Genomic DNA, 11,731 nt, shown 5'->3' with positions numbered 1-11,731 from the left:
ATCTGATTGTGGATAATGTACTATGAAGATGTTGGAAATAAGATACGCTTAACGTCGTTTGTGTACACTATTCCCCCTTTTGGCAGCCAGAAAATCTATTCATATCCTCAATCTCCGTTGAGGTCCAGGCAAACAGCAGCGCTGACATGCTGTCAAACACATCAAAGGGAGGAATCCAGTGAGTCGGGGTCAATGAGAAACGCAGGATGAAACGTTTTGTAACTATCTTGTATGAGGCGGCCGTTTGAGATAAAATTCAGTTTTTCTCGCTCACATCTACCATCAAACTCTCTCACACCTTCTATCAAAATCTCACACCTTCTATCAAACTCTCTCACACCTTCTATCAAACTCTCTCACACCTTCTATCAAACTCTCTAACACATTCTATCAAACTCTCTCACATCTTCTATCATACTCTCTCACACCCTCTATCAAACTCTCTCACACATTCTATCAAACTCTCACACCTTCTATCAAACTCTCTCACACATTCTATAAAACTCTCTCACATCTTCTATCAAACTCTCTCACACATTCTATCAAACTCTTTCACACCTTATATCAAACTCTCTCACACATTCTATTAAACTGTCTCACACCTTCTATCAAACTCTCTCACACGTTCTCTTAAAACTCCCTCACATCTTCTATCAAACTCTCTCACACCTTCTATCAAACCCCTTCATACCTTCTATCAAACTCTCTAACACATATTCTATCAAACTCTCTCACATCCTCTATCAGAAAAAAATCGAATGCAAAGTAAATAATTACTGAGGTGTTTATGAACTACTGACAGGTAGAATGAGTTATAGAAATGGGAATATTCTAAAAAAAATATATATTTGAAGAGCGAATTCTTTCGGAACGCGAATTTTTGTATTGCATTGTACAGTTGTGCATTATTATTAGTAAAACAGCTTCAACCAGTCAGCGGCTTCGCCACAAGTAACGCGGGCACTTCTGCTGGTGTCAGAGTCAAACGTATCATCAGACCAGGAAATAAAAGAACAGAAAGTGATTAGGTTGACGAAGATCATCTTTTAGTCATTATAAATGTTTTATGTGTGTAAAAAGTATTATGCCAATGTTCTGTTGACGTTTCTTTAACCCATAAAAAGTATTTTACTTACTTCGTAAGGATGTTAAGGGATGGGCAGCCTCATGCGTGGCATGTCAGCGTGCTAAAGTGCACCAACACACCAGGGCGCCTCTGGAGCCATTTTAGGTTCCAGCAAGATGCTTTGATCATGTGCACATTGATCTGGTAGGTCCACAGGTTTTCACACATTTGCTCACGATGGTGGATCTGACCACAAGGTGGCCAGAGGCGGGTCCTCTGTCCTTAACAACTTCTGCAGATGTGGCACGGGCATTTGTTTCTTCCTGGGTCGCCCGTTTTGGTCCCCCGTCCAACATAACAGCCGAGAGAGGTTGGCAGTTTGTTTCCGAGCTATGGTCAGCGCTGGCGAGGTCTCCAGCTTTATCATACCACCCTCAGGCTAATGGCATGTGTGAAGGCTTCCACCGGTCACTTAAAGCTTCTGACACAATATGTATTAATATACGTGCTCCATGTGACATGCTCTCTCTGAGTCGGGCTTGTGAATAAACAGTTGACTCAACCTACGTCTCGCTCCTGCTTCCTGCCAAAAAGTAATACTAAAAAGTAATACTAAGCAAAGTATGCGCCCACAACAGATTTTGCGGACTCCGACTGGGTGCTGGCTGGACCGCGTTTTAAAATAAAACCTCCAAACCTCCAAACCACCAGTCTGTCAATCCCAAGTGAGTTGCCCCCGATATCCATGCGATGCTGCAGTGAGTTCAATGGTGTTGAGGATGTAATGAAACTCTGACAAAAAGTATTATTGGATAATGATTTAATTCACAGGGGGCAATTTTTTCTAGTCATCCCCAACAGGGGAGTCCAGAGATTGGAAAGATAATAGATACTATGATAATAGATGCATTTTAGTTCTATCTAAACACATTATTTACATTATATTTATTAACTCATTGTACCAACAAACTGATAACTTCACCAAGATATTGTTAGAGACTATTGTGCTCTTACATGTTGTTTATATCATATGTTGCTCTAGAAATCCATTAATCAGCAGTCCGGTGTGTCCTGACTTCGGCCTTCTCGGAATTAATTAATTTGCTGGAAGGTAAAATCAACTTTCATGATCCATGAATTGCATAGATGCTCCACTGAACAGCAATGTGTGTAATAAAAATATTTAGAAGCTGTGTTTAGAGGGGTGACTGTACATCTATAGTTCATCTGGTCATCATCGCAGTGTCTCAAGCGACCAGTGTTTTATCATCCAGTCCTACATTTTTTTTTCTTTACAAATAACTGTTACTTACTTACTTACATTTCTGACTGCTTCACATTACATATCCTAAGGTTACCATAATGTAAAGGCTTCTGCAGAAATGATTACCAACTATTTTTAATTAAATGACTAATGCAACTGTTTTTTTACCTTTAACTATAGATTGACCCACTACACTCCTTCATGCACTAGTTCACACATCTGGATCATAGCGTGAATCTACGGGGAACTCGGGGGAACGGGAGTCCCTCCATCCTTCCTGTAATGTGGAGATGAAAACGGCTCAAAGACATCTCTCAAGTTTCTTGTACTACCCCATCTAGTGGCAATTAAATGCACTGCTCTTGTTTTCCATATGCCTTTTCCTGTTAAATCTAAAAGGCTATGTGAAAAAAGTTTACTTTTACTATATATGGTGCGTTACTTCGGAGACATTTAAAACAGTATCCATGTATTTTCATGTGAAAGCATATATGGATAGGAAACAATTTCCCGAAGGAGACCTCCTGAGGGATCAATAAAGTTTTACCTTTATGATATAACAATTTAACTTTAATTTAATTTAATTAATAAATATAAAATAATGTTGCTTTAATGCTACTGTTTAGTTTCCAGAAGCCAGAGCGTCAACTTGATAAGACTCAGCAATAAGCTCAACATTCCAGTTGTTAAAACAAGCCATTGAGTTATTAGCATGCCAAACTATTTGTGTGTGTATGAGTAGATGTTGGGTTTTCACCAGTAGACCACAATTGGACGGTCATTCGAATGTACGAGGAAATACTATTTTATATGCTGGTGCGTAATATATGTTTTTGTTTAACAATTTGCCCAAACCATCGAGCTTATTTTATATTATTATTAACTTCTTTGAATAACATTATGATACATGCGATCGCAAGGTGTGGTTGTCCTAATTAGATTACATGCTGGCCGCATGGGGAGAACCACAGATGTAAACAAACATGGCTAAGTACAATGAAATGAAGGCCATGTTTGGCTATATCAGCAGATATTTGAGTAACTTGTTGATAGTTTAGTTTTTTAGTGTTTTATAGTTGGGTTCAGAAACAGAGAGGAGATAGGAAATGCAAGATTATGTTACTGAGAGTAGGGACTTTGAATAGTGGGACGATGACGGGGAAAGATAGAGAGTTGATTGACATGATGCAGAGAAGGAAGATGGATATACTGTGTGTGCAGGAGACCAGGTGGAAAGGTGAGAAGCTTAGTTGCTGGTTTTAAGTTGTACTTTGGTATTGATAGGAAGAGAAATGGAGTAGGGATTATCCTAAAAGAGGAGTTTGTTAGGAATGTCCTGGAAGTGAAAAGAGTTTCAAATAGACTGATGAGTCTGAAGCTTGATATTGACGGTGTGATGTTTAATGTAATTAACTGTAATAAGTAATGGTTGCTTAGTAATAGCTGCAGTTCAAAGATAAAGATAGAAAAGCAAAGTAAAAAATAACAAATTTTCTTGATTTATATTTTATTATGACTAAACTGGCATTTGATGGTTGCCGTTTAGCAAAAGCAGTGTTAACAATAATACTTCATAATCACTTGTTTATATTGTTAATACCATTTTATACTATTTAAAAACTGTAATACTAAAAGATTATTTTTATATTCACAAGCATAACAAATGCTGCATCATCACTGCTATAAAAATAAATAACCATTTTCTTTATTTTACTTCAGAGACGACTATCAATAATCACATCAACATTTCCTGATGCTTTCACAGGAAGAACCGATTTTATTAAGGAGTTATTCAAGTGTGGCAGAATCTGACACAGGCATACTCAGCATCTTAATTTGTGTAATAGTGTGATGAACTAGTGTAAATAAAGCAGGGTGGGATTACAGCTGGCTGGAGTAGGAATGAAGCCTATTGTTATGTCATAATGGACTCTGCTCTCATAACCTCTCATTTGCCAAGATTACATGCGGTGGAGAACTTTAGAGGAAGACTTCAACATTTGAAACATGTGAGTCAGGAGAGTTGGGTTTTCACATAAGCTGCCCTTTTAAGATGTTTAACATCATAGTTCCTTCTAATATTCTAAAGTTTAGTTATTTGTAAAATGTAATTCATGTTTGCTTGATATTGATGTAAATGTAGCTGGAATTTGATTAAAATTCAAAATTCAAAAAACAGCTTCACAAAGGACCAGTTTCTAACGAACAATAATTATTTTTTATATGTTTTTCATTCTCAATTTATGGAAAAAAGTGGAGGAAAAAAAGCAAAGAAATTATTTTTTCCTACTCAAAATACTATGATAAACAGTGAAATCATAAATGTAATTTACACAAAAACAATCTATAAAATGTTTCAGAACAGATAGTTATACAAAACATGTTTAAACAGAGAAGTGTGTAGAACAGAACAGAAAATCCTCAGCAGCTGACGGGAACCCAGACAGAGTCCAGGTCAGTCTGTCTTTGTGTACCGTAGAGCTGGTGTTGTCAAAAGTATACTGACTGTCAATCTGACCGTTGTGATACAAACACATTTTATATTACTAAAAAGTCCAATTATCTATATACAAATGCATCAAAGCAAAACTTCCTTGACATGTCCGTTCTATCAACTCTGCCGCTAATGTTCAACTCCAGGTCATGAGTATTGGGCTGATTATTAAAAAAAAAAACATGATTACAGAACATACAAGAACTGGGACACTCAGCTGGTGGGTAGGTCTGATTTTGGAAGCAGTTCAAAACTCTCAGCTAGTTCACCTAGCTCATCGAGCACTTCCGTGAATGCTGGTCGCGGAAAGACTCCACCTGGGTATAGGAACAAATGAAACAGAGAAGATTGGAATGACCACAACTTCAGGTTTAACCCTTTTTTTTTGGAAAAATATCGACTATGATAACATGTCTCCACTAAATGACACAATCATAGCAACAATATAATATCTCTGACGCTGCCAAACACATTTTTGTTTGGATAAAGACCAAGGAAACAGTGACTGTGCTTGTAAATATTCCATGCAATATGTTGTTCAATATTTATATATCTTATATTCTTCAGTAGTTTAACAAGAAAATAAAACTATTATTATTTATTAGGGTTTGTAAATCTGACATTTTTTTCTTAGATATATTTGTTTGGATGTAAATATTTCATAGAATACTACATGTCATTGATTGATCTTACTCACCATGCAGCATGTGGATGCGAGTTCCACCAGGCTTTCAGGGCAGTCTTTCACCAGCTCAGTAAAGGCGTCCACATTGAGGCCGTAATTCTGAGCAAAGAAACTCATTCTTAACCTAAGTTCTTAATTTTGATAATCGTACAACTTCGAGTGTAACCTTAAAAAAGAGTAATTTAGTTATTTAATAGCCTGTTTAAAATGATATATTTTTGTATTGTATTGATGTAATCAAAGTCAAATATTGTAAACTAGAGAGAGCCATCTAGAGGATACTTCCTAAAAAAAATCACAAAGCTCTTCACTACAAAAAAAAATTTGACAGCTGACAGCTGTTAGTCACCTGAGTTCTTGGAAGAATTTCAGGATCAGCAGGGATTCTGGCCAAGATTTCACAAAGAACAATACCAAACGAGAAAACATCCACCTGGAGCAAGAAATACATTTTATACATATATAAGCCATATATAAATTGTCTTTTGCACAGGATTAAAAGAAAACAGCACTATACAATAATATTCCTGAATGAATCTAAAAAGTTTGTATAATTATAATGTTTTAAATTACCTTTTGGTCATATGGTTCTCCTTGCAGCATCTCAGGTACCATCCAAAAAGCTGAACCCACTAGTGACAACTTCCTGCCGACATCCTTAATTGTCGGCTCGACCACTTCCCTTGCCAGTCCAAAATCTGTCACCAAAGCCTCTCGTCCGCGAAATGTGACCCGAATCAAACAGTTCTGAATGGACAATGAAGTAAATAAAGTACAAGTAGAGCCAAAACAATACATCAGCTTTAATTAAAATTAAAATATCTGCCTTAAATCACTATGAGAGTGAGAAAGAGATGTTGGTCGCTGAATGTCAAAGAAGAGAGAGATCATCAACAACAAGCCGTAGGAAAACAGATTTTACCAGGGCTAAGGAAAAGGTCATTGAACAGAACTGAGGCTACATTTTTTTTCCAAAAAAAAGATCATTTCATTATTATTTTGAACCAAGGGAAAAGAGCTGCTAGTATTGGATATGCAAATCAAAAAAAAAACACATTACAGAATGACATAGCTAAGTTATGTTATTGATTTAATTTGAATAAGTATTTTATGACTGATCAATCTCAGACGAAGCAAGAACAGTTAATTTTGACACCTGGATTCTTCATTTTTCCCTTCTTGGATTCATTTTGGTTATACCTGATTTGTCCTTTGTCTCACTTGGTCTTTCCACATATACACAAACCCCTAAACCCACTCATATAAAACACAACTCATATAGCACACAGTTACATTTAATCTTTTGTGTTTTGCCGTTTTTATAGATTTCACTATACAACCACTTCCAACTGTGCAAGTAAATACAATTATTTGGTATTATTTTAGATTATTAATTTAGCTGAGTCTTGTTCAGAAATATGCTGACGACACTGCCATTGTTGGATGCATCAGAGACAACAATGAGGACGAGTACAGGAGTATGATACATGGACTCGAGTGTAAAGAAACCACTTGCAGCTGAACACCTCAAAGACCAAAGAGGCTGGTCTTGGACTTTGGGAGGTCCAGGACAAAGCCACGTCCAGTGTCCATCAGAGGCGACGAGGTGGCGATAGATGACAACTATAAGTACCTCAGTGTGTGGCTGGACAGTAAACTGGACTGGTCCTGCAACAAGAAAGTTCAGAGCAGACTGTACTTTCTGAGGAGCCTCCGATCATTTAACATCTGCAGGAAACTCCTCTGCATGTTCTACCAGTCTGTGGTGGCCAGTGTCCTGTTCTATGCTGTGGTGTGTTGGGGTCGGAATGTGTCCAAGAGGAGTGTCAACAGGTTGGACAGGTTGATCAGGAGGGCTGGCTCTATATATATATATATATATATATATATATATATTATACGTTTTGGCAAATATGAGCATGTGTGTTTAATGTATGATGCTCTAAAAACCATGTCATTGAATATTCTGTTTGTGTATGTTGTTTTGAATGGCGGGAAAATCGTGGGGAAGTTTTTTTAATGGGTTGATGGGAGGTGAGAGAGACACCTGTGTGGAACTAAGGGAGACACGCCCCATGAATATGCGTTTGTGACTACCTCTCTATGAGTAATTTGAGACGGTCCGTTACAAAATGCCAACATTTAAATTTGTTTGAATGACTTTATGCTAATATTGGCGCTGATAATCGGTCCGGCCGATTATCGATCCGGCCGATTATCGTTCTATCCCTAGTCTCTAGTGGTGACTAGAAGGGCCTCAGAGTTCCATTTATAGGAAGTTGAGAACCTAGGTCAGATCGCAGACACCTCTGCCCAAAATTAAAGGACTAGAGCTGTTTTAGGGTTTATGGAACGCACACACTCTCTGGGAAGCTGGTTATTTATCCTTTCACTGGATAATGTGAGGATATGAGGATCAGACGGTACTTTAATGAGGAGAGAGTTGCTCACACATGTCATCAGCGCATTATTAAGTATTCCTTAAACATAAACATAATGATGAATACCAACAAGGTTTTTTAGACTTATTCAGACATTTTTAAATCAGAGTCTGTCAGATTCTTGTCACATTTCTTATCTAAATATATTGGGTACATAGGTGTACAGCTGCAAATCTCTCCAATCATCATAAAGTTTTGTTTCATCATCCTTAACTTATATGTAGTAACAAAAAAGTTTCTATTTACAATAGAAGTCATTAAGCATACAGTACATAGCTTCTTCTTACTGCTTTCAAAAAAGTAAGACACTTTTTGTTTCCTTCTGTCCCCCCTGTCCTGGTGCTCTGTGTCTTTTCTAATTTAGCTGAGACTCAATCTACATTTATTTTTCCTAATCTCAAATTAATAACTGGATCTGGTCAGTTGGTTCCCTAACGCTATTGATCATTTGATGAAGACATTTGTCTTCAACCCAAAAATTCGCAAAGGTGAGGCCTTGTGTCCTAAAGGAACGACTGCAGCTCCATATACATTTAATTGACTATATTTAGATTTAAATAGAGAAAGAAAGAAAAAAAGAGAAAGATAAACTTTATTAATCCCTCTGGAGATTTCCCTTGGGATATTGGGTAAATGATTGATTCCATTAAATGAATGCTAGTGGTTTGTAAAAATACTTTTACTCACCTCTAGAATGGGATAGAGTTTTTCTTCTTTGACACATATCCCCAAATATCTAAAAAGAAACTAAATGTTAACTGGTAAATTAACATTTAAATAACATCTAAATAACATCTAAATATATATATATATATATATATATATATATATATATATATATATATATATATATATATATATATATATATATATACATAGCACGTTTAAAAACAACCAAGGTTGACCAAAGTGCTGTACAGGTGCTCAAAAACAAAGGATGCAAAACATAAGATGCAACGACACAAAAGACACACAATGCACGGCACATCATGACACACCCAAACGGAACCAACAGGGGTCCAACTCAACATGAATTAAAAGCCACAGAATAAAAGTGCGTTTTAAGTTATTTAAAAAGGTCAATGGTCTGGGTGCTTCGGATATGCCAAGGCAGGGCATTCTAAAGCCGAGGAGCTGCCACTGCAAACGCTCTGTCTCCTCTGGTCTTTCGTTTTGTTATAGGAACATCCAGCAATAACTGGTTAGCTGACCTAAGAGATCTGGCTGGGGTATGGATATGTAGCAGTTCTGCCAGATACTCGTTTGGAGTGTGACTAATATTACAAAAACTATTCCTGATGACAGACTTCACTTGTTTGTCAAATCTGAATTTATTGTCAAAAAACACGCCAAGGTTTTTGACCGAAGGCTGGATGTTGGGAAGAGAGGAGCTCAAACGCCCAGAGGGACAGTAAGGGCCATTTTGTCCAAAGATGATGATAATATAGAGATCTTTGGAATAATGTTCAGAAATGATTGTTAGTTACATTTAGCAACAATAACTGGAAAGGTGTGCATGTCCAGATGAGAGGGAGCTTCATAAAATATGTGAGGTAGTTTGAAAAACTATGTGAGAGAGTTTGACAGAAGATTTGAGAGTTTTATAAAATATGTGTGATAGTTTGATAGAAGATGTGAGAGAGTTTGAGAAAAAATGTGAATTTGAAAGAAGATGTGAGAGATTTTGATAAAAGATATGAGTTTGAGAGAAGATTGAGAGAGTTTGATAAAAGATGTTAGAGTTTGATAGAAGATGTGAGAGTTTGATAGAAGATGTGCGAGAGTTTGATAGTGTGTGAGAGTCTTTGCTAGTAGATATTAGAGAGTTTGATATAAGATGTGAAAGAGTTTGATAGTAAATGAGAGAGAGTTTGATAGAAGGTGTGAAAGAAAATAATTTAGTTTTAAACGGCCCTTTATATTAATCTATTGCTGTGCTTGTACTACTGACAAGGCCTGACAGAGAAACTCTTTAACCTACTTCATCAAAAAAGCACTTAGTTAACACTCTCTCCATTTAATCTTTTGTCAGTCCCCTCACCTCACTGCTCACTGATTTCATGTTGTCCCCAGCAGAAGTTTTATCTGTTTCAAGGGGTTATATTGATTTCTGTCACTTCCAGAATGAGAGAGAAACGGGAAAGTTTCTCATTCATCCAGGTCATGGTTATCCATTTGGATATATTTACACTGTACATTTTTATTTATTTAAAATAATTTGACATTACATAGTATTTAAATGTTTGATTCTTTAAAATACAAAGACAAAAAAACAACATTTTCTGCCAGCCATCGAGCGGATTTCCACTGATTTATCAAGAGGGCAAACACCGCTACCGAGAAGACCTGTGCACATACCACCCAAAAGCTGCGGAATGCTGCAATAGACAAGCTTTCTTCATAGCTGAGCAACAGGTCAATGAGTGTGAAACTTTCAGTCGGAAGCCTCCACTCCTGGTCTCTCATGTGAAGTTTCTCAGGGTTCTATATTAGCAGATATATTCTTTAAAATTGATTTACTTCCACTCTGTGCCCCTACCCCTTTACTATTTTGCAAATGCCTGGAAGATTTATTTTCAGGTTAAACGACTTTATCCTGTTTGATCCCAGTAACATTTTGTTAACCTCTATATTTTAATCTGGGCCCTTTGTCAGCTATTTAAGGTAAAGAACAAACTTGTGAAGAGAAGTGTGATGTTTGTGTGTAAGAAGAAAAAAGAGTAGAGTGGAGGACAGTTACCTTACAATGTTGGGGTGAGAGAGTTTCTGCAGCAGACTAATCTCACGTATGATACTTTCCTGGTCCACGTCATTTTTGTAGATCTTCACCACCATCACCTTGCTGATGGTGCTGTGTGACACCTGTTAGGCAAGGATGAGAATGCAAATGTAATATTGATAAGTTAATAAATACTGGGAAAGCCCAGTTCTCTTAAAAAATGATTGAAGGATTGACAGGATATTTCACTAGCTCAATTGTCCTTCTAAAAAAACACTGCGATTCTAAAAGCAATTTTACTGTTAAAAAACTTAACTTTGTGTATTACAATGTTAAATTATATGAAAAATATATAACCTTTATTTAGCTTTTTCACTATATCCTTTTTGTCATGCAATGTATCTTTTCCTCTTATTATCTTTCATCTCTATTTCTTTATCTTTGTTCGTCTCATTTTAAATATTTCATTTCATTTTAAAAACTTAAAAAAGTTTTTTAATCATTTATTCTTCCAACTTGATTATTCTATGTTTGGCATCTCCTGAAAGCCTTTAAATATTTCCACAATGAGAATAAAGCCTCCATCATGTGGTCTGATATATACTCAAGTTGTATACTCTGGCTTCACACAGGTTACATAAAAGCCCATGTCGCAGCAGAACATCTCCCCTGTGTTATTCAGAACAGATGGATCAATGACAGGATTGGAAGAATGTTCTAATTAGTGAGCAAGACAAAGCAGTTTTTGAGTGTTTGCACACAGGCCACAGTGTGGGAGGACATGATAAGACTCTTCCTTGTAGACCATGGAGAAGAAGCCACTTCCGATCATCTCGGCTGTGAAGTTTTCCCAAAACTCCAGTTTACGAACGACAGTACGCAGTTTCTGCCAGCGATCCACATTGTAGCACTTGTCTGCGGACTCACAACACAGGGAGGGGCTGGTGGGCTCGGGGGACATGTCCACATCAAACATGCTCAGAATATTTGCTAGGGAGGGAAAACACTGCTGATAAAGTTGAATGACATCTAAGTTCAATTTTCCTAAATTTGATTATGAAA

At 36.9% G+C, this 11,731-nt stretch overlaps 1 protein-coding gene across 1 annotated transcript; it reads right to left on the bottom strand.

Moving 5' to 3' along the window:
• Nucleotides 1-4,800: 4,800 nt before the first annotated feature.
• LOC148088644 (dual specificity testis-specific protein kinase 2) lies at nucleotides 4,801-11,660 on the bottom strand. The gene is made up of 7 exons (XM_087811189.1): nucleotides 11,451-11,660; nucleotides 10,691-10,812; nucleotides 8,638-8,686; nucleotides 6,083-6,256; nucleotides 5,859-5,942; nucleotides 5,518-5,608; nucleotides 4,801-5,141 (listed from the first exon to the last, which is right to left on the bottom strand). The coding sequence occupies exons 1-7, from the start codon at nucleotides 11,643-11,645 to the stop codon at nucleotides 5,038-5,040; spliced, it is 819 nt and encodes a 272-aa protein (XP_087667315.1). The 5' UTR covers nucleotides 11,646-11,660; the 3' UTR covers nucleotides 4,801-5,037.
• Nucleotides 11,661-11,731: the final 71 nt, after the last annotated feature.

Source organism: Callionymus lyra, chromosome 1, assembly GCF_982586985.1.
Source record: "Callionymus lyra chromosome 1, fCalLyr1.hap1.1, whole genome shotgun sequence".
NCBI classification, from domain to species: domain Eukaryota; kingdom Metazoa; phylum Chordata; class Actinopteri; order Syngnathiformes; family Callionymidae; genus Callionymus; species Callionymus lyra.
This window is presented reverse-complemented; position numbering and strand designations above follow the sequence as displayed.

Bases quoted from the DNA above. Each gene is read 5' to 3' on its own strand.
- LOC148088644 (XM_087811189.1), bottom strand. From the start codon at position 11,645: ATGTTTGATGTGGACATGTCCCCCGAGCCCACCAGCCCCTCCCTGTGT. The intron at 10,813-11,450 runs GTCCTCCCACAC...CTTGCCTAACAG, and splicing joins ACAAGGAAGAGTCTTATCAT to GTGTCACACAGCACCATCAG. The intron at 6,257-8,637 runs GTGAGTAAAAGT...TTGTCCATTCAG, and splicing joins AACTCTATCCCATTCTAGAG to AACTGTTTGATTCGGGTCAC.